General features: G+C 41.2%; 1 protein-coding gene across 2 annotated transcripts in view; it reads left to right on the top strand.

Annotated features, from left to right (window-relative positions):
* Nucleotides 1-23,538, top strand: part of TENM1 (teneurin transmembrane protein 1) — a 322,708-nt gene that overhangs the window by 290,446 nt on the left and 8,724 nt on the right. For both annotated transcript variants that reach the window (XM_090150010.1, XM_031602762.2), the window contains exons 24-29: nucleotides 4,830-5,196; nucleotides 6,773-7,283; nucleotides 11,997-12,169; nucleotides 13,044-13,279; nucleotides 19,379-19,675; nucleotides 22,794-23,181. In XM_090150010.1, the coding sequence (XP_090006136.1) occupies nucleotides 4,830-5,196; nucleotides 6,773-7,283; nucleotides 11,997-12,169; nucleotides 13,044-13,279; nucleotides 19,379-19,675; nucleotides 22,794-23,181 (1,972 nt within the window). The remainder of the gene's footprint in view (nucleotides 1-4,829; nucleotides 5,197-6,772; nucleotides 7,284-11,996; nucleotides 12,170-13,043; nucleotides 13,280-19,378; nucleotides 19,676-22,793; nucleotides 23,182-23,538) is intronic.

Below are 23,538 nucleotides of genomic sequence, written 5' to 3'. Positions count from 1 at the left end.
TCACTGTCAACAAAAGAGAGAGCCCAGAAGTGAGAGCAAACTGTCAGAAAATGATGAAAAAAATATCAGTGCTTGTCAACTGTGAGGAAATAGAGAGGAATATATATAGTGAGACATTGTGTAGGAAGTTCAGGGAAGCAGAACCAGGCTCCTCCAGCCTTGTAAGCTGTGTTCACCTCTAGAGCCCCACCTAAGCAAGTCCTTTTTCCGAGCCTTTGTACACAGGGGAGGAGGAGAAAGAAGGGGTTCAGCAGGAGGAGGAAAATACTGCTCCACATGGCAGTGGGGTCCATACACAGCTGTGCTGGAAGCAACATCTGAAGTGAGTGTGGAGAGAAAGAGATGAGAGAATGAGGTTAGCAGCAAAAGAGAAATATAGAGGAGGCTGTGATGAGGTCTGCAAATGCGTATCATAGAGCAGAATAAAGACAAAGCCAGCATAAATAGAAATGCTTGAGGCTGAGCAGTACCGATAGGAAGTAATCCATCAGTCAGGACTATCAGAAGCAATTGGCATGAATTTTATGCTACTACATGAAATTGAATCAAAACATACAATCAGTGCATGGCAAGAAATCAAAGCAACTGTGAAGACTTTCTATGGATTTATGCAGTTTCTTTTAACCCATGATAAATGAAACTTACCCCAGTGAAATTCACCCCAGCACCTCAAACATTTAAGCTCTTGAAATCTGCATCTGTGGACAAGGATAAGTTTTTCCCTCATTACTTTTCTTGCTATGATATGAACAGTAAAACGTGTTTGATCTGATTTCTGCAAAGTAACAGCAAAAATGCCACGGCTGTAAAATGTGCAGAATGTTTTGGTGGTGTGGTCAAAACAAAAAACAAAATGGTACTCTTTGCTAACACTGATGTGTGTCTCTGTGTGTCTCTGTGTGTTTAAGAGGTGTATGGGTGAAAGTAGCTCTGGTGTGAGTCCTACTTTGCAAAAAACTCACAAAATTTACTTAGTTCCAATGTTCTGTTGCTCAAAAGATATTTAGCATTTCGCAACCAGATAGGTAGCAGATTATTGCAAGAAAGAAAATATACCAGCCATTCAAGCCTGAGAGCTATTTAACTACCTAAATGTAGATCTCCCCATGAAAATGTATTTAAGTTGAAACCATCTCAGTGCATTTTGTATTTTCCAGAACACTTGACATGAAAAAAACCTGTTAGAAAGCCAGGCCAGTGGGTTTTAATTTTGCACTTCTCAAACCAGTCATTGATTATTACCTATAGCTAGAGCCTTATGTTGACAGTTAAATGCTGGATTCCAGGAGAAGCTGACATGCTAATACTTACATGCAAAAGGTCTCATTGCTCAAGGGTTCACTTGTTTTCACAGTGATTTCCACTGCATATGCTCAGTCTCCAGTGAACCAAACCAAGATTGTCACCTGAAAATTTCAATGTGTGAAGTAAGGCATTGACTGCCGCTGAACAAATCTTATCTTTTTGCTCATAATGGGATAATCTGCAAAGCCATTTCTGTGCACTGCTTAAAAATAAAAACCCATCAACTATAAGCAAACACACTTGGCAGTTGGCTCAATTTTTAATTATAAGAAAAATATACATCTATAGGAGAGGACTCTGCAGCTGAAGTGCTGCTTCAGATTAAAAAGTATATTAACTGACTTAATATTCTAACTCTGAGTGTTTGTCTGGAAAAACTTTTTAATAGGCATAGTCATATCAGATGAGAATTGAAGTGCTTCTCTGTAATATGTTTATTGGCTTTGAACGCAGCACAACTGATGGTTTGGTCACAGAAACCTGCCAGAGGGCAGCTTGCTTTCAAAGAAAAGAAACAACCGGTGACTTTTCAAGGTAACAGTGAACCTGAGGGTGCACTTACACTTCAGCTTAAGCTGATTGAGGTGATTAGTTTTCAGCCAGACACGATTCCTGAACCCACACACCACAGGAGCAGGGAAAGCTCAGTGCTGCTGTGGGGACTGCAGGGGCAGATGAGGGGTGAGCAGCAGCCCCAGCTCATGCTCCTTTAATGCCGTGACACCACATCCTGACCGGAGCAATACAGATTTCTTTCCAAATCTGAAATTATTCTTTGGATTCAGAACATTCTGCATTTTGCATTTGTTCGTGCGTTTGATTGCTGCTTTTAATTGGTCTACATGGCCTTTTTTTCCCCTCCGGCAGCAAGTGGCAGCAGTTTTTTTGCTGCAGTCTCTAGACAGGTACATGCTAGCTTTAATATTTTGCCTGGAATTAGACCATTAATACATCCACAACTGCTTTAAACCCAGGAATGAGTGCAGCCATCCTTCTGCGAGCTTTGCAGAGAGCTAGCTGGCAGGTCAGGTTTAGTAGCCAGAACTGTTTAGATGTCCTCAATTTAAATTTGATCTATTTTTACCATAATGCAGCTAGATTTGCAGAAGCAATCAGTATGAAAGCAGTGCGCTTGCAGATAATGGCAGCTGTTAAGATCCAGCTTCTTCTTAGGTTTTAGGCACCTTGCTGCAAGTGAAATGGACATTTCCATAAAAGCTTATTCTACCTCAATAAACAAAACCAGCCTCAAATCAACCAGAGAAGAAGTTGTTTTGGTCCAGATCAGACGCTGTTTATCTGCAAGACACCAGACATACCTTCACAGTGGGAGGAATTCAATTTATTCACTGAGGCGAAGACAATGTGGCTGGTCTGTGAAGGCAAACCAGGTATTAAGATATGGCAGGTGCTATGCGTCGTTGTTATGGCAAAAGTAGGGAGTTTCAACCCAAAGTTTTTCCCACTAATAATCTAGTTACAGTTAATCACAGATTATTTTTACAGCAGAGCGATCTGTGAAGGGGGCGTGAAGGTGTCTGCCATTGCAAATAATCCATTCGGTGTGACAGAGCAATCAAACGTTCTGCACTGAAAGCACATTGCAGATATGTTTCTTCCCAAGTTTCCCACAGCCAGCCTTGTAGAGGTTGGCATGTGCCTGAAGTTTTGTTCAGGTCCCATTGAGCTGAAATGGGGAAGGGATGCACTAGCAGCTCAGTGTGCAGCAGCCCGTACCTGTTGGGTGGGACACACAATTCACACCCGTATGGCAGGAATCTGCTTCCGACTGTCTCACTGCAGTTATCATCATTTGGAGGGATTCTGCCACTTGGTTCGGAAGAGATCTTGAACCCAGCAGCATTAGTTTTAATGCCAGTTATTATGTTGTCTAGTAAAATGGACTGGGCACGAGGAGGAGTTCGATTACTCGTGAGCCTTCATAATGGTGTGGTGCACCACGTAACCACGCAGGGCGAGATACAGGAGCCGCAGTGCCCTCGCTTTATTAAAACATCAATTATCAAACCAGCAATGTGCTTCTGGAGATGAGATTATCTGGAAGTACCAGTGCTTGCGAAAGGCAGAAGCTGGCCTTCAGCCTGGTGCCTGTGCTGACCCTGGGTGAGCAGGTGGCCTGTGATGGCCACACACTCCACCATATGTTATTCTGCAGTGCTGAGCATTGTATCATCATCTGTGGGCTCTGCATTCATAGATCTTTTAATTAGCACAGTGGAAAAATGAACAAAAAACAGTACATGAAATAGTGGAAGCTTCTGGGGAAACTGCCTATAAGACCATTGCATTTTAGTTTGGCATTTATTCTCTTCTGATGACTGAAGTATTTAGTCTGTAGAAATTCCACTCAGATAAAAGCAGCCGTCTCTTCACGAAGGATAACAAGCAAAGCATCTTGAGATAAAAATAGTCTGTCTTGCATCTCTACAACTCAGTTGTTCTGTGACCTTTCCATAGACAAGCTGCAAACTAAATCCTCCATCAGCCTTCAACTGGGGAGAAGCACCGGTCTCCTCAGCTGCTCATTCCCAGACTAGAACTGTTGCACTGGCTGCAGAGCATTCTCTGTAGGAGGAATTTGAAGTTCTTACAAGAACACACTGTGGTCAGCAGCCTCCATACCAGCTGTCTTGCAGGGTGACAGGCTGCCCCACCTCCGGCTGGGAACATGCAGGATTCCTCCAGGTCCTGATGCAACAGGCATCAAGTCAGTGAGGTCATTCTTCTAGCATCTTCTCCAGTGCTGTTTGGAAACTTTGCTTGGTTGGTACCTTGACCTTCATGGCGAAAGGCAAAAAGCTCACCTTAACTATGACAAATTTGCTTACTCCATGACAGAAATACTGGATTCACAAACTAAAATCATTATAAGTAATAATGGCTGGGCTACTGTATTGTGTGAAGTCTGATATATCGATGCATTATTACATTACAAAGAATTAATGAGCTTATATATTTTATGGCACATAAGTCTTATTAACATTTCTGGCTTAGTAAATAAATTGTGGCAATGTGTCATGCTCTTCTACCGTGTCATTTTCCTTTTGTGCTAACGGTCAATTAAGGTGTTAGGACATTGACAACCTCTAACTTTCCCACTCTGCCAGTGTTGAATGCAACCTTGAAACAATAACAGTCAGACCAGGAGAATTTTCTGGCTGATGTTGCATGACACAAAGTGTATGCTTTTATTTGCATGAATGCATAGGTATAATAAAGTTCCGCCCTTAATGGACTTCTGCAAATACCTTTCAGGGGTTGCTAAATTACTTTTGAAATCAAATTTAGTTCCACATTGGTGCTGGATCTCACAAAAAGGGTATGCTTATAGAAACATCTTCTGACAAACGCAATTGAAGTACATACTAGCACAGCAGCAGTGGGTAAATCCCCTTGATGACGTGGTCCTCAGAGATAGTTGAACAAAATTGCTTTATGTCTTACTTGTTCTTTTTTTCTTTTTTCTTTTTTGAACCTGCCCTCCCCTTGGTTTGGTTTCACAGGTGCGGTTAGAGTGGCCAACAGACCTGACAGTGAACCCGCTGGACAACTCGCTGTACGTCCTGGACAACAACATTGTCCTGCAGATCTCTGAGAGCAGACGTGTGCGCATCATCGCAGGACGCCCCATTCACTGCCAGGTGCCCGGCATTGACCACTTCATCGTCAGCAAGGTGGCCATTCACTCCACCCTGGAGTCAGCCCGAGCCATCGCTGTGTCCCACAGCGGGATACTCTACATTGCTGAGACTGATGAAAGAAAGATCAACCGCATACAACAGGTCACAACCAACGGTGAGATCTCCATCATCGCCGGAGCCCCGTCAGATTGTGACTGCAAGATTGATCCTAATTGTGACTGTTTCTCAGGTAAGACAACGCTATCCTGTACTTCCCTGTTGTTGCACTGTCGAGACCCTCTGGCATAGCTGCAGGTTAGCAAAAGGGGGAACAGGGTGGTTCAACTTCCTTGGAAAGCAGAAAACCTTATCAGCATCTCCATATCAGCATGAATTTGTTCAATCCATTGGGTGCAGAGGCATGAGTCTTCCAGCTGGCACTGGAAGAACCTCTGAGTGGGCACAGATTTTCCTGTTTCGATACAGAGATTGCACATCATTCAAAATGAGTCCTAAGTATGGTGTTTTGTGTCAGCTTTGCTCGTGCTGAAGATGTTAGCAGCCCCTGTGCAGATTGCACCTGAATGCTCCTGGATGTGGAAGCCCTTTTTGCCAAGGAGAGTATCAAAATGTTCCACATCCTGTGAAAAGTGCTATCTCACGCCTTTTTGTTGTGGGCTTTTTTTTCACACAAGCCTATTTCACGATGGAACCAAAGAGAATGTTCCCTTACACAGAGGAAGGCAGTATACTGTCATCTTGCCATCTTCAGGAACCACTTTGTGCAGCTCTGTAAGGCTATCATATTTCATAAGCCACCCATTCCGAGTAAAAGGTTAATGACTGACAAGAAAACATAAAGTATGTCAAGAAGGAGAGAAAAAAAAATGTAAATGGTCTTCCAGAGGAGGTGAATTCCTGACCCATTATGGATAATCAAAAGCTCATGAGCTTTGCCACATGCTGCCAGCTTCAGGTATGGTCTGTTGTACCAGTGCTGAATAGCATCCTGTCCGGGCTTCTGAATCAGGGAATCTACCCTCAGCACACACACAGAAATGTACAAGCTAATGATTGTGCCAGTGCTGGGCTGGTGAAAGGCAGGCACAGGTTGGCAGAGACCAGCTCATTTGTCTGTTTCCAAGGCAGCAAAGGACATGCTCAAAATCTCCATCAATTTGTATTTCTGAGTCAGGAGAAAGGGAGCAATAGTAACAGTAATGTGCTGCTCTCTAAGAGTGAGGCTTAGTATGCTTCCTTTCCGGTTACACAAAATCTCTTTGAATCTTAAAATACATAGTATTTATAAGTACTAAGTACAATTACGATTGTTATAGGAGGGGGTATATTTTCAAGGCCTTTTTTGGCTATTAATCTCGTTTATTTTCCTATAATGTTGAGATTTTAGTAAGTACAATCTAATCTTTGCTTCACGTAATTACTTTGAATTACTGATTTTTACGTGCTCTTTGTTTTATTTATACCACAATTCTACTTGGACCACGTATCAGTATACAAGAAGCAGGAAATGAAACTTCACCTGTCGTTAACATTTTTTCTTTCATGTTTCGCTATGTGATACTTCCCTGAGCATCAGGGCTTTGGAGTTAGTAAAAATGGTGTAAATTGGATAATTTGTCTTCTAGTTTGTCTTTACTGAGACTGATCCAGAATTGCACCAGCTTTAGATAATGGAGGTTTAATGAATTGGAAGCAGATACTCTCCTATTGACATATAACTACTGAGAAGAAGCAGTAAGGCAGGCTTTGAGGTTCAGCCTAAATGCAGACATCGCAGATTACTAACATTACCGTCTATCTCCCAGGTGACGGTGGGTATGCCAAAGATGCAAAGCTGAAAGCACCTTCCTCCCTAGCAGTCTCTCCTGATGACACGCTGTACGTAGCAGACCTCGGCAACGTTCGCATCCGCGCCATCAGCCGAAACAAGGCTCACCTCAGTGACACGAATATGTACGAGATTGCGTCACCGGCAGACCAGGAACTGTATCAGTTCACCATCAATGGCACCCACCTGCACACCCTGAACCTCATCACGAGGGACTATATTTACAACTTCACCTACAGCGGAGAAGGGGATGTTGTCACGATTACCAGCAGCAATGGGAATTCGGTGCACATCCGCAGAGACACGAGCGGCTTGCCCCTGTGGGTCGTGGTGCCGGGCGGCCAGGTGTACTGGCTGACAATAAGCAGCAATGGTGTTCTGAAAAGGGTTTATGCCCAAGGCTACAACCTGGCTCTGATGACATATCCTGGAAACACAGGACTTCTAGCAACCAAAAGTGATGAAAATGGATGGACAACTGTGTATGAGTAAGTCCGTGACATTACATTTTTGTCTCTAAGGAGCCCTGTTTTAAACAAACGTTACATTTTTTTTGATCCATTCTAGTAATTTGAAAAGCAAATCTATTGCACAAGCTCTTACAATCAAACAGTAAAACGTTACGGCATGTCAAATGTAAATGTACACAATGTAAATGTAAACAGTGCCCATTGCATGTAGAAAAACTGCCTGGAACTACACGTCATTCATACCATATTAGTGTGAATCTCTGTTTCTCTAAATGCAAATATGGTTTTGGAATTTTTGGTAACTAAAGAAGTAGAGGCAAGTTGTGATGTGAATCACAGATTTGCAAAAGCCCTGAGGAAGACAAAATGGGAAAAATTAACATACTCATAGGAGCAAGGAGTGTTACAAAAGAAATTGAGAATCTTGGTGGAAGGAACATTCAAAAGCAAGAATGGACTTGTCTCCATTGGTAGGGGAAGAGGATATATTATTAAATATATATATGTATCTAATAGGAAAAAGATATATATTAGTGGTATAGGAATGGCCTTATAAGGAAGACTTTGAGACATTTGACAGGACTCATAAAGTGCAAGACAAGCCAGTAAAGATACAGGCAGAATGTTAGAGTCTGGTCCCTGGGAGAGAACAACCCGAGAGAAAAGTAACGTTTGATTTGTAAAGAGGTGTGATATATCAGGATTTCTCATTATTTATAATTAATTGTCATAATTCCTGTTTGAGAACATGTCAAGTGGCTGATGGAAACCATGTGTTAACACTGCCCTACTAGTTCAAAGTTCTTCAAGGAAAATAATGCCTGCTTTCTGTAGAGCATAGGAGTCCATTGTCAAAAAGGAAAATGAAAAGCCATCCAGGTGAGATATGAATAGAAATGAAGCTACTGCATAAGTCACCTGGAAAGGCAGCTGAGTCACCATCATTATAGGTTTTTTAGAATTATTTTTTATTAAACTGCAAGTAGGATAAAAGCAAGGGAAACTGCTGCCTGGAGTGTGGGATTTGTTGTTGAAGGGGATATTTTTCCATTTTGCCCTCAATTATTCTACTAAAAACAGAATAAGTGATAGAGTTGCTCTAGGTATAAACAATTAGGGCCATTTTTGATGATATTCAAAACAAAACCATACAGAGCCTCCCTGATTCAGTTCTCATTATCTGGCATCTAGCGATAGAAGTTGCAAGTTTCATGCAAGAGCACAAGGCTGGTGCTTGCTGTCTGGTGCAGTTTAAACACTGATCTAAGAGTGATATCTATTCCATACAGAAGTGAATTAAAATATGTGCTTCTTTGAAAGAAGAGGGATTCATTTAAATTCCTACCAGAGGATGGGATCAATTCTGGTGGTGGACAGATGACACTTTCAAAAAGCTTTCACAGTAGCTCCAAGTCATGTCTACTGCTTCCTAAAACGCTGAACACTGTGCATCGTTTCAGGGCCTTTATGGTTCGAGCATGTTAGAGGGGATTATGTGTAGTCCTGTACTTCTCAGTGGCTTTCATATTGCTGTCCCACTGACATCAGCCATAAGCCTTTTCAGACAATTACTGCTCATGCCTGTTGTCCTCTGGCAGATAGTTTGTAATGCAGGACTCGGTATGATTTCTTTTTAAAGGACTTTGCCTGCTTGCAAGGTCCTCCCACTGTATGTAGTACTGATTTCTTCACCCAGAGATACATGAAGGGACAGTGTCCGCACTGATGCTTTCAGTTGTACAGACTGTATGTTTGTGCACTTCTGCCAGTGTAGATCTGCCAGTAGAATTAACAGAGTTACAGATTTAACATTACAAAAATAACAGCAGTATTAAATGGTGAAGTCATATTGTTAATATTTATTGTTCAGACCAATATTTTAAGGCATCTTCATAATATGTTACAACTTTCTGAGTGGCTGAGATGCCGTGTCAGAGGGACAACTGATATAGTCAATGATATGCTGAACGTAGATGTGTTTTCAGAAGCTGATTTTCCTTTTCACAGTAAATAGCTCATGGTAGATGATGGTCCTCAGTCAAATATAAAGAGTGTTGGAGTTTAGGGAATTACATACAAGCAACTTTCCAGTTGCCTGCAATCAACTTTTCTGTTTAAGCTAGATTTGCATTTACATCCGAAAGTTCAATCCATGTCACCATCAAGCTGAAATAGGAATGAGTTTGTTTAACAACACATATCACACATAGTTGGGAATGTGAGCAAAGATAATGAACTGTTCAGAACACGTACCTGTGTGTCAGATTCACTCAGAGGGAAATTATTAAGAGGTAGAAAACCACCTACAAAAGTACTTGTCATCCATCTAGTCTAATCTGATAGAATGGAAGCACTGAAAGAGCTCTTGCATAAAATTATGTGCTAATGTACAATTTCAGTCATACAGGGTTTTTTCCTAATATTATATCATTAAAGCCATAAAAGAGGAGGGGGGCCACTGGGCCTCTATTAAATCAAGGACAAGAAAACATTTGCAAGAAACAGCCCTCTCTGAAAAAATTAATTAGACTGCTTTCCCTTTGAAATGATATAACTCTTAACTGTGCTACACATAGAAATGCAAATAGATTGTGAAGCTCTATCCCCAGGTGTGCTTTTCTAATATTGGTGAGCACTTCCTCATGTGAGTACTGAAATCAGTGCAATTATTTGCATGATTAAATGGTCACCAGAATGATTAACAGTGCAATAACTGGGCACCAAATTAACATTAAGAAATACGTCATGATTCTGCCCCTACTAGTATGGGTAGGACATTGCTCTGCAAGAACTGAGACCAAGTATGCTGTTATTCATCATGTGAAAGGTGGCAGAACCTGTCCTCAGAGGGCTGGGTTTCTTGAAGCGATCTGGAATATAAAAAGCCCTTTAGATGATCACACTGTGAAACCGTTATGGAGACATTGACCTTGAAGTCAGCTGTACCATGCACTTGAGTTAGGGTACATGGGCATATGCTCTACAGACTCATGTTAGTCTGGTCTGCTATCCAGTCCCGGTTTCAGCTACCCAGGAAGTTCTGTACCTTTTCATCAGCAGCATCCAGCAGCAGAACCTGTCCTTTGCACAGGTGGATCCTGATTCTTATGCACAACTATATTCCAACAAACTGGCTGCATTTATCCCATAAAAATGTATGATTTGAGGATTTTTGTGTAGTAATGTAGAAAATCCAAATGACTTAGCAAGCTATCGTATCTGTTTGATCAAGTAGTAAATGAAATATAATTGCCCAGTGTTTGTGGAGTTTTCTAATGATGAAAAGGAGTGCTCTTAATCTGTTTTAATCACAGAGAGTGGCACTCGGTCCATTGGCACAGAACTGACATCAGGGTGAGATGTAAAGAAGTCACACAAAGTGTGTTAGGGCAGCATGAGGTGAAAGGGAGAGAGATTATATTGTATTTAACATTTAATGAATTTACTTGTCAAAAAATACAAGATGCTTGCCAAGTTTTCCAATGTTTCATTTGAGAAGAACGGCTGCTCTGTTTTCTTTTTCATATCGAATGGAAAAGGGAATTCCTGATTTTGTTCATCAATATCTTTTGTGACACACAGATTTTGTCTAATTAGGGGTAGGTAAGGGCCTGAAAGAAAGGATGCTAACCCATTAAAGTGAAGGACATTGCCAGATCATCTGCTGATGTGAAATGGAAGAGCTCCCCTTGGAGGGAGCAGGGCTGTGCCAGTTGTTACACCAGCTGAGGATGTATTTTGCGAGTGCAAGAAAGACAGTTAATAAAAGATGAAAACTTAATTATGCTTTCCTACCTGCTCAGGTGGGCTTCTATTTTATGAACATTTGTCGATTTTACTCATGCAAAAGCGTCTTCAGCATGTTTGGTGAGTTCTCTAGGATGAGTAAAAATGTCTCAGGATCAATGAGATTTTTAAGATGGGTGGCACTAATATGAAACTATATCAAACATCAACCACTGTTATGCGTTGTTTGCTGTGTGAACCGTCAGAAAGAACAAACTTATCTATAGACTGAAGAGACCCATTAGGAACATTGCTCCGCAGCTTTTGAATTACTCACTGACTTTTTCATAACATGGCCTGATTACTGCGTAGAGCCCTTTAAACAAGAACAGTTTCTTTAGCACTGATTAAATTTAGGTTAACTGAAATGGGGCACTCTAGATTCAGGTGATTTTAGTTGTGATGGGAAGTTCTGGCCCCTGGGAAACGTAACACGTGAGTGAAAACCACACAGGTGACCAAACAGACTTCCACCCGATTTTATTGCTCTTGTTATGCTTTAGGTTCCTTTTTTTCAATTCGCCATTCATATTATGTGCTTCACTCATCAGCAGCAAAAGGCAGTTACAGAATCATAGAATCATGCTTGGGTTGGAAGGGACCCCAAGGATCATCAAGTTCCAACCCCTCTGCCACAGGCAGGGCCACCAACCTCCAGATCTGGTACTAGGCCAGGCTGCCCAGGGCCCCATCCAACCTGGTCTTCAACACCTCCAGGGATGGGGCATCAAGCTCTCTGGGCAGCTGTTCCAGCACCTCAGCACTATGGGGTGCTGCAGTAGCCTAAGGTCTGGCTTTCAGAATGAAACACACACTAATTCTTACCTTTTTGCCTATTGAGCAGTGTTGAAAATGCATCCTTTTTTTTTTTTCCCTCTATTTTTTAAAAATGTCAGCAGTATCTGCAGGCACGTATTCCTGTGGTGTTAATGCTGTGTGTTGCAGGTACGACTCTGATGGCCACCTGACCAATGCCACATTCCCAACTGGGGAAGTCAGCAGTTTCCACAGTGATGTTGAAAAACTGACAAGAGTGGAACTTGATACTTCAAACCGGGAGAACGTGGTCACAGCTACAAACTTCTCAGCTACTTCTACAATATATACTTTAAAACAAGGTAATGAGGGCATTTCTGTTATTTCTTTCCTAGTCTTCGCATTTCAAACTCTGAATATTGTTGCATTCTTAACTGTTTGACAGAAAGACACTGAAATTAGCTCATTTGTTTCTTCCTTGTTTCAGTACAAATAGCTCGATAATACTTACATTTCTCCTGAGGTTCCTGCTAGGAACAAACCACCAGTGAATTCTTTTCCTCCGAGAAAAATCCCGTGGGTAGATTCCAGTTATTGAAATCTCTGATGTCTCCAAGCTTTACATGCTATTAACCACACCAGTATCTAGGGGAATTGGACTGACCCATAATACACCGAGCTTTGTAATTCTGAGAACTGTGCCCAAGGAGTGATGCGCTCTGCTGCTGTTCTGGTAGTTGAAATGCCATGTTTGGCCAGTGCCATGAATTCTTTCTGGTAGTACTGTGTCCTGATGGCAGCACGTGTAGGAAGGAGGAGTTGATTATTAAGGGTGACATTCTCTTTGTCTCTTAGCCCTATGCAAACTGTAGAACTCAGTCTCATGGCTGGCCATCATGGAACCTCTGTCCTGGGGTCCTGCTGCTAGTGGGGAAGAGTAGAGGAATAACAGTGGTCAAAATGCAGCCTATGAGTTCATGTACTGCTAGGCTGAAAGCAAAACTCTTTACTCCTGCTCAGGAAACCTGCACAATGGAAATCATTTGGTAATAAAGAGATCCTTAGACATGTGTAGATCTGGAGGTTACAGATTTCAAAAATTGCACTGCACTTAGTGTATGAACAAAAGTCTGTAAACTTGGGACAAAGCCCCATTACACCTGACATTTTCTTCATAAACCTGTGAATCTGAAATTTTCTGTATTCCCTGTTTTTGCTTGTTGTTTTTTTTGACAGATAACACACAGAATATCTACCGGGTCAGCCCAGATGGGTCTCTGAGAGTCACCTTTGCCAGTGGAATGGAAATCACGCTTAACACAGAGCCTCATATTCTGGCAGGAGTAGTCAGTCCCACTTTAGGGAAGTGCAATATCTCCCTTCCTGGAGAGCATAACTCAAATCTCATTGAATGGAGGCAAAGGAGGGAGCAGACCAAAGGCAATATCTCCACGTTTGAGAGAAGGCTAAGGGTAAGGTTTCCTCTTGTGTGAAGTGCAGTGTTCCCTTTGAAAGCCATTGAACTAAAATCATGTTGAAATGCTCTACTTTGTAAGAAGTGTAATGGGAAGTTTGTATCAATGGTGGGCCCCAGCCATGAATTTCAAAACCAAACTCCTCCAACACTGGCAGGGGTGTCTAATCTCTGTTTGATTTTGGCTGTTAGACTTGACCTCAAGACATAATTACTTTTTTTCTTCCTCTTCTTTTTCAACTAAGAACTTAATTATGTCTTTGAAAGAAGCTGCGAGCAACAGACGAATCATAGCTCCTGCAGTACTTGGAGCCAGATTCTGCCTCTCAGATCTAACCACCTCTTTGTTCTGGGGGATATAGCAGGTTCCAGCCTCTGCTCAGTGCAGAGATCTTTCAGGGCATACCTTGGGTGTCTGTGCCAGGGCATCTCCTGCAAGCCATAGTGTTGTAGAGCCTCCTCATCTATCTGCAATCCTGTGGATTCTGCCCTCCGCTGTGTGCTTTCAGCCCCCCTCCCCCTCCCTCTGACTGCATTACCTTACAGCTCTAATAAAGAATTATTTTAACAGACATCCATGGTTTATATTTATTTTCAGGAGAACTCACAGTTTACAATGACAGATGGTCAACATTCAGCATTTAATTAGGTAACACCAAGGCTACTTGGTTTTTTTACAAAATCAGTTCTGTTTTTCACATGAATAGTCCATAAAGCTCCTGTACCAGTAGTACAACTGGGAATTCTGGACTTTAAAATATTACATTATTAACTGCAACATGTCTGGATGAGTATTATCTCTGAAGGTACATCTGTTAGCTCTAAAAATGTAGAGATGGTTACTAAATCACTGGATTTCTTTTTGGTTATCATATCCCATATATTATCTTACTTTAAAAATGTATCAGTTTGATTTTCAGCTGTGCTTATCAGGCAGAAACAAAAAACTTGTATGATATGGCCATGATATTACCACCATGTGTAAAAGAACATTTGAAACGACGTCTTTCAGACTTGGCAGTCACAATTAATTACTTACAAGGGTCTTGCAAGTGGGGAAAAATCTTCATGTGATGTTTCTTGCCCATCCTCTGACTGCATCTGCCCTATCTTAGTGTTAATCCCCAGCTCCCTGTCCAAGGAGGCTGCTGAATGTATTGTCATTGCAAAGGTGTGTTGTTAAGATGGCAGGATTGAAGCTGTGGCCTCCGTGGCTCACTTTATCTAATCAAATGGTTCCTGTGTGATTTTGTGCTTAAGTAACTGTATGGCACATACTTTTTTAAGGATCTTACGGAATAAAAGTCTTAAATGGAAAGGACATTGCCAGTCATCTGTTCTGCTTATGCTGCCAGGGCCAAGTTGTTCATCACCGTTACATTTCAAAGTACTTCATCCTGCACAGCTTTCCTGTTATGCAGTTTATGTTTTCTGTTGTTGAAATTGATTGCCAGTTCTTTTATCTCATTTTCACTTGCCTCTGCATGATCCTTAATAATGCTTGCCAAAAAAGGGAGGAAACTGGTCAGGATTAGATGGATTCTGGCTGGAGGCATAAAATGTTCAGTGAAATATTGAAAACCTGAAGCTATCTAGAGTTCACCTGATGGACCTGCCTCAGAGTCAGTCTGCTGGTGCATAGAAGCACTTGTGTTCTTTCTTCCTCCTCCTTCATCTTCCCTCCAGCGAGAAAGTTTGTGGTGTAAGAACAATATCAGTATGCCATTTGTATGCTTGGTCCTTCCAGAAATATCCACTAGCATCGCAGCAGCTGAACATTGCATTGTTATTTCTGTGAATTACAGATTTCCTTTTATACCTACCCAAGATGATGGGGGGTTATGCATTACCCTCGCCTACCCAAAAGAAAGTCAGCTGCCTGCATTATGCTGTTTCCCCTTCTCTGACTGCACCGAGCTCTAGAGTTGTCTGTCTGAGGGCTGTCAGAGAAAGGCTGGAAGGAATCTGGTGGGACAGCATATTAAAGGAGGATTTGATAGCAGAAAGAAGTATTCTGCGCATAAGATTAACCATGCAAATAAGCACAGAAGACAAATGGATTATTGAGGCTTCTATGGCCAATGAATAGAGTTTGGAGGAGAGGTTAAATACGTGATTCCCAGGGTTCAGCTTTAGCACTGAGATGTTTGCTTGGGGTGCTGGTGGAGTTGGGAGCCAGCATGGTGTAAAGAAGCCAGAACAGTGAGGCTGGAGAGGGAGGCAAAGGAGCAGCAGAACATACCCACAGACAGCTGTCTTTCTTGGAAATTTGTTTATTAGAGGAAACGTGCAGGACATCAGGAGGAAAACTACCTGAACAATGTCTGAATCAGTGAGCCAATACTGAAAGGCACTTAAGGCCCACTGTTGACAAATCCTTTCCATGAGTAGTTGTTGAAAAAAAACGTAGCATCAGTAGCAGCCCTTATCCTGGATGAGGTTCTGATGAGACCTACAGAAAACTTCCAGTGAGTTCTAGTGAGCTCCAGCTTGAAAAAAAAAGTTGCTAAGCACTTAATATGCCATGACTGACACAATAGGAAGTGTGTTAGAAAGCTTGCAATGTAGGGCAAAAAGAACTATGCTGAACTTTGAAAATAAATGTAAAGAAAAGCTCTGGGGATTGGACTAGTTCTCGGTGGAAATGAACAGATCTGCAGGAGCCCTCAGTTAAGGGAAGAAAACAGTACAATGGAAAAGTTTTCTAGGGAAATAAAAAAGCATAGAAATCAAGTTTAAAGATGTCACTTAAAGATCAGTCCTGATACTGTCACTGAAACAAATGGCTTTGAATGCTAAGAGGTGTAAATTAGAAGGCAGGTCACTGGGGATGAGATAAAGGATGACCTAGTTGAAGAGACGAAAGCTATTCCTTTTCTGCCAGTTCCTAACATTTTTAATTCCTAACCACAATTAAAACCCATCTTGAAATCATGTTACACTGTTAGTGTAAAATAAGTTTTGGAAAGAGGCCATTGTTAGCACATTCCCAATAATGTGATAAAAGTTGGGTTTTAAAAAGGGTTGGGTTTTTTTTGTTGTTTTTTTTTTCTTTTTGCATGATACATATTCCTTGCTCTAGAATTAAAGCAGACATGAGTATGTTAATGGAAACGCTGGGAAAGACAGCTAACTTTATCTCAGCATCTAAATCAATGTTGGAAACAGGAATTAATCAGAGTTTTCCTTTAAGTGCAGAACTGCCTGCCCTGGCACTTCATGAAAGTACATAAAACAGTCCGTAGACATGTATGCATTTTATATTAATAATAAATCTATGTACAATCAGGCATTTTAACATCAGTCTTCATCTAGCAGGACTTCTTTTTATCAATTGAAGTGCTATTTTAATTGACTTCTAAAAATGAAGCAGAGCTGTTGTTAAAACCAATGAGCATGATGCATAGTAATATACTGATTAGAATTCAGCTCTGCTCCCTCCTGTCTTTTGCATAAGTTAGAGGAACTTGGCGTTGGATGCAGGCCAGGTTTTATAACTGAATATCTACAAAATTGAAAATTGAATGCTTGGCCAGTCTCACTTTTTTTTTTTTTTACTTTTTAAATAACAAAAATGGAAGTAACTCATTGGCCTCAATTCAAGACAAAAGTCCTTTGAATTTAGGCTTTGACAGCTACGTTTATTATCATATTTAGCAAATTATCTCCCTTTATTTACCAGCCTTGCAGCAAGTTGTAATGGTAAGGTCAAATCCTCAGCCACCCTGTATCAGTTTGCGTTGACTCAAGTCCAGACACAGACAAGGAAATACACAATCATCTCATCTGATTTCATATCTGAGACAGTTTAGATTTGAGAGTGAATGTCAAGAGAAGTGAACGTTTATGCAATCGTTCACAACTGCAAAATTTCTGGCAACCAGATCAATAGAAATAGAGCCAAAAAATGTTTAAAAATATGTAATGTATCTTTTTATGAACTACTAACATGACTACTGAAATCAGCTGAATTTTCTCCCTATTTTCATCAGCTGGAATTTGGAGAATTTGGACCCAACACTGCTTTCAGGAACCAGATTCTACCGGCTTGCAGCTGCACAGATGAGCTCCAGTCTCTCACAGGGGCTCCTTACGGACTTGCATGTACATTGGAGGAGTTATCTGTAGGAAGCCACTGGGATTTGAAATCAGCATTTCAATGACAGCATTGAAATGCAGCCTGCTACTCATGTATCATTGCATCTTGTCTTAAGAAGGGTGTTAAATTTAACTTAAATCTAATCTAAGCAAGTAAACACAAACGACATAAAATACAGAATATAAAAGAAGCAACGATGCCTCTCCAAACCTTGTTTTAACTGTCACAGAATCATCATAGAGTCATAGAATCCTTCGAGTTGGAAGGAACCTTTAAAGGCCATCTGGTCCAACCTCTCTGCCATGAGCAGGGACACCACAGCTCCCTCAGGTGCTCAGAGCCTGGACCAGCCTGACCTTGGGTGCTTCCAAGGATGGGGCACCTGTGCCCAGGCCTTCCAGTGCTCAACTGTGAGCCTTTAAATGATGCTGCTGTTTTTCTTCACTGCTAATTCTGTCTCTCCGTGTTTTCCATTCTTATTCATTATATTGTCTCTGAAAATTAGATTGCAAGCAATTTGTATTCAAGACTTTCATTGCTCCTAGCTGCATTTTACAATAATAATAATAATATTAGCAATAAGAACATAAGTATGTACATATACAGTAAATGAGCATAAGCCAGGGTGTATCTCCTGCTTGCTTTTCAGATATTTTACCACCAAGAGGGTTTTTTCAGAAATTGCAAGAAGTTTGCAAAGAAATATATTAACATAAACTTAATCCAACAGACTGTATGCAAGCAAATATAGTTGAACTGAGCATCACATTTTACTTGGGCTCCTTAACTATCATTAGAGCATAAATTGTAATAGTTACAGCAGTCTACAGGGGTGTATAGGTATTTTACAGCTATTGTAAATGAACAGTATTAAAGTTAGACATGTGTGTATATAAAACCACAGGAATGGTAGTTGAAGAAAGAACACCTGCTTCTTCTAGATTTCCAAATTATTTTGTATCTAAAAACAGAAAAGGGAATGAAAATAATGTTCATTCTAACCACAACCACTGTACCATCACAGCTTGAATTATTAAACAGATATTTTTAACTATTTACTGCAACGCCTCCAGCTCTCAAGGAGAAGCAGGCACTGTGCTGTGCAGTTCTGGCACCTGAGCTGACATCATCTCAGCTGTAAGAAATGTATTAATCGGAACACATTAATACAAGTGATTAGGCAAAAAGCAGTCAATTAATACAATAAGTTCATTGGGCATTGATCTGAAAATGACAAGTCAACGAGCAGTGTTTTATGGTTCCCCAAATTCTAATTCAGAATTAAATGAAGTTGAATAGTGACTGCCCAGTGGCTGAGTGATGTTAGGAGGTAGATGGAAGCACCAGAGAAACATATTTTGTCTTCAAAAGTCTGGCTTGTCTTTAAGTTAATTTCTGATTGGGCCACCCCCTGTAGGACCACAAGCACTAGCAGGTCGAGGCAGTCAGCCTGTTCCCCTGCCAAGGCACCAGCTTTCACAAGCCTTGGGAGTGGGCTGCTTTTGTGAAGAAGTGTGAGGACACTAGTGAGCAGGGTCTTTGGGAGCCAAAAGCACAGCTCTTCCTTCTTCACATTGGTATGTGACCTGGATGGGCTATTCCAGAGCAGCAGCTGACCCACTGCACTAGTGGAGCTTAGGATAGAGGAGGTGAGTTAGAAGAGGTTTGTTAATTTGTGGGCTTAACTACGCATCTTTGGCTGGTATCACACACTCTGTAGGAGAGATGAGCGCTGAAAAGGTTAGGAAAAGAAAGCTGAGTATATGGAAATAGGAAGCATTCTGCAGTGTGATATGTAACACTGAACGCAAGCAGCATTTTGTTTCTTGGTCCTCCTGTTTCTCACCTGAACGTTTTTCTGTTTTCTTGTCTTTAGTGTGCCCTACATTGTCAATCATTCCGTTAAAGCATTGCCTGTTCTGATTAGAGCCGAAGCAGAAATGTTTCCGTCATCTGGAATTAAGGTATATCATCTTCTTCCTCTATCTTTGTTTTTAGGCCCACAATAGAAATCTGCTCTCCATTGATTTTGATCATGTAACCAGAACTGGAAAGATCTATGATGATCATCGAAAATTCACTCTTCGGATTATGTATGACCAGACAGGGCGGCCAGTTCTGTGGTCACCCATCAGCAAATACAATGAGGTCAACATCACTTATTCCCACTCTGGATTAGTGACCTATATCCAAAGAGGAACCTGGACTGAGAAAATGGAGTATGATCCAAGCGGAAACATCATTTCCAGAACATGGGCAGATGGCAAAATATGGAGTTACACGTACTTAGAAAAGGTAAGTGGGTTGTTGTACCAACACAAGAATGTTTGTTTTGATACAGGTACCATATTGTGAGCTATGTTAGTATTTTCTCTCTTGCAATAGGATATAAGACTTACAGAAAATGCATACCAAAACAAAGACTCTCAGACTTATGTGTCATCCTTTCGAGTCTGCCATAGATGAGTTCAGAAGAAAGTTATCAGCACCTTAGGTTTGTTTAATCAGTTGGTAAAAGGGCTTCCTCATCTCTGTCCAAGCACAAAGGACACTCTCACTGATGAAAAACGCATTGCTGCTCTGTGTGACGTAGTCAAAAAAAAGTCATTGAAGTGGAATTGTTTCCTCCCAACAAACACAGCTCGCTTAAGTCAGAATTACACAGCGGTGAGGGCAAGCTAGCACCTGTTCAGTGCTGTCAAAAAGGGATGGATCCTGCCAACAGAAGGATTACTTTAGTATTTATGATGCCCATTATGGGGAAAAAACATAAACTAATACAAAATGAGTTATTGCCATGCCTTTATAGTGACTTCATGTCTAAACTGCCTGAGTGTTGTAATTTTCATTTATGACTGTAGGTAATAGTCATGAAATGGGGGAATAAATGCTGTACAGTCTTAGGAAGAACAGCATCACATTCGTCAGTAGCAGCATCTCATTCAGAATCGTTTTGTCTCTCAAATCCAAAAATCTGTATTTTGAAAGCTTTCACAACTCGCTGTGAGATTATATTCGGTGTCCTTCAAAACTTTTTTATTTTGAATGGCAGCATCTCAGACTATTTGATATATTCTGAATTTGCGGAACGGTTTTCTGAACCTGTTTACCACAGGGAATGGATAGAAAGGGGCAGGTGAGGTAAAACTGATAGCGGATGTTACACGCAAGAAATCCAATGACTTTGAAGTTATTTATATATTAAAAAGTTCCAAATGTGTACTTTTAAGATAAACTTTGCTGTACTTATTTTGAATGTATTTAAGCCTGATCCTCAAAAAAAAAAAAAAAAAAACTTATATCTAACCCAGAGGAAAGAAAAAAAAAAAAAAAGATGCATAAAAATGTGATTCTTTCTTTGTCTGCATGCAGTATGGTTCTCGCACTTGTTAACAAGATTGGCAAACCCTGGAAGCTTCAGAAGTTCGGTTCAGATAAATTTGTCAGGGCTCCTTTTGTCTGTATGCTCTGCAAATTGCAAGTAAACAGGCATTTGTGCAGCCTCCAAATATTTGGGCAACATGCCTTTTGGAGGAATCTCTTCTTTTTTCTTTGGGCCTAATGGACCGTAATTTTGGAAAGATGTATGTTTTTTTATCTTCTCAACTACTTTGCCTGCTCATAGTTTATGACGAGCTGATAAATAAAGTCGTAGGACTTAAAGCTGTCATTCTGGAGTTCTGCACAAGTGGTCAGATCCTGATCACGTCGAAGCAAATGACAGAAGCTTACAGGCCTAGGTAGCAGCAGTCCTGATTTATGCTGTAACTTGTCATTAAATTATTGAAAGTCATACACACCATGGACATAATCTCCCAGCTATTTAATGTACTTCCATCACAATTTGTTCCTCGTGCCAAAGGAAGATGAATTCATTGTCAGAATTAGACATGGAGATATAATTTTGTGGCCCATTAAAGTCAATAGCTCATTGTGTTAATTAAGTAATGATTACTAAATGTTGTCTGAAACCTCATAAGAACCAATAATTCCTTTTATCAAAAAAATCAATTATACAGATCTCTTCCAACGCCTGTTTATTTACTTTCCCATTTATTAGCACCTGATGAGTTAATTACGTATCTTCACAAAGATTTCCACCTCCCAGGTCCCAGCGATCTGTGTTCTCAAAGGCTCCGTGATGGTGGCCCTGTACATCATTCTCACTTTCCCTTCTTTGGGTCACTTTCCTCAATTAGCCAATGGCGTTCCCAAATCTCTGCTCACTCCGAGATCCCTTCCCAAATCCTGCCGCTCGCTGCCGTGGGAGCTGGCCGAGGGCTGCGTGCATGTGTTGGGCACAAATGACATCTAGTGGCCGTGCCCAGCAGTTGCCTGTTCCCAGCAGAGCCGCGAGGAGCTGCCAGCGGCTCTTGGACTCAATGTGGCACCAGTCTGTGCGGCTGACCAGGCTCTGGCTGCTTTGGCAAAGTGACAGTTTTGAGAGATGTTTCACGGAGAGTCCGCCTCCAAAACTCTTTAAAACAATCAGAACCCCGTCTGTGCAAATAGTTGAAAAATCTACTACAATATGATTAGGGAATTATTTTGTTTTCTCTTTATAGTGTCCCCTAATAAGCCAGACAAGATACTCAGTCTCCAACCATTCTACCGACAGTCTTTTCATTATTCTGGACAAAAGTGGAAAAGCCTCAAAGTGCTGTAAAATGACACAGAGGGGCACTAAAGTTATATTAGTGATGTTTCTGATCTTGTTATTCATATCCTGTCAATGGCAGACAGCTTAAAAACAGGCATGGGAGCAGTATATAGAGAGCGGCATCACATCGGTGCTAGGAGAGAGTTCAGCCAGTGCCTTACTGCAGGCTGGGGACCTAATCTTTGTATATATTTAAAAAAAAAAAAAAAAACAAGAACAGAGACAGAAGTAGTCACACCAAAGAACTTGCAGTCCATTTTCATCCATCTGTGTGAGCAGAGTTAGCATGCATGCTGTGAGACAGTGTGAGGATGTACAAAAAAGGGGTAGGGCTGGGCTAGAACTGTGCACAGTTCCAGTAAAAGCTAAACACCACGTACACAACACTGAACGTTTCTCCTTTCCACCTCCTGCAGAAACATCTGCTGGTACAGCTGCTCTACCTAGGAGTGAGGTCCCCTCTGTTGGAGTTTCCTTAGAGGCTGACCTAAATATTTCAAAGTAGTGCAGCAAGTCAGCATGAGGCTGAAATGCCAGTGAGAGCCACATCTGCCTTCCAGTTTGGGGGTCCTTACCTCTAGCCCTATTATCATTCTCCTTCTGTTCCACGTCACCTTGCTGGCCAGGTCTGCTGGAGCTGAAAGCTCGACCTGGGGTTAAACAGACAGTAAGAGCAACCTACAAGAGCAGATAGTTGATGAATAATAAAGTGCTCCATCAGCCTCTTACACCGCCATTCCTGTCTGATTGCAGTCTGTGATGCTCCTGTTGCACAGCCAGCGCCGCTACATCTTTGAATATGACCAGTCAGACTACCTGCTGTCGGTCACCATGCCCAGCATGGTACGCCATGCCTTGCAGACCATGCTCTCTGTTGGGTACTATCGCAACATCTACACCCCGCCGGACAGTGGTGCGGCTTTCATACAGGACGTCACCAGAGATGGACGGCTTCTGCAAACGCTGTATCCCGGGACGGGACGCAGAGTCCTCTATAAGTACTCCAAACAGTCTCGACTTTCTGAGATTCTTTATGACACTACTCAAGTCACGTTTACCTACGAGGAATCCTCTGGCGTTATTAAAACCATACACTTAATGCATGATGGCTTCATCTGCACCATCAGATACAGGCAAACAGGTTTGTCTAGCTATAACTACTTTGCTAAATTTTTTTGCCCCGATTCTGCACTTACCTGTCATGAAATTCCATTATTTTTATGTCTACAAGTTCTCATTTTTTATGTTTCAATAGAAAAATGTGTGTGTGTGTGTGTCTATGTCTGTGTCCACAGGCATATATAGCTGCCCCATTTGAAATACAGTTTTCTTTTTATTACTTGGTTTGGAATAGCTCTTACAGTGTTTGATTGTTTTTATTCCACTGTGTGGATATTTGCTAAATACTAAATCAAGTTGTTTTATTGATTGCATTTTCAAGTTTCCCTGTTTATACCATAACGTAACATAAATTCAAAAGAACTGTTCATATAAGGAA

Source organism: Phasianus colchicus, chromosome 14, assembly GCF_987193195.1.
Source record: "Phasianus colchicus chromosome 14, bPhaCol1.hap1.1, whole genome shotgun sequence".
NCBI lineage: Eukaryota > Metazoa > Chordata > Aves > Galliformes > Phasianidae > Phasianus > Phasianus colchicus.
This window is presented reverse-complemented; position numbering and strand designations above follow the sequence as displayed.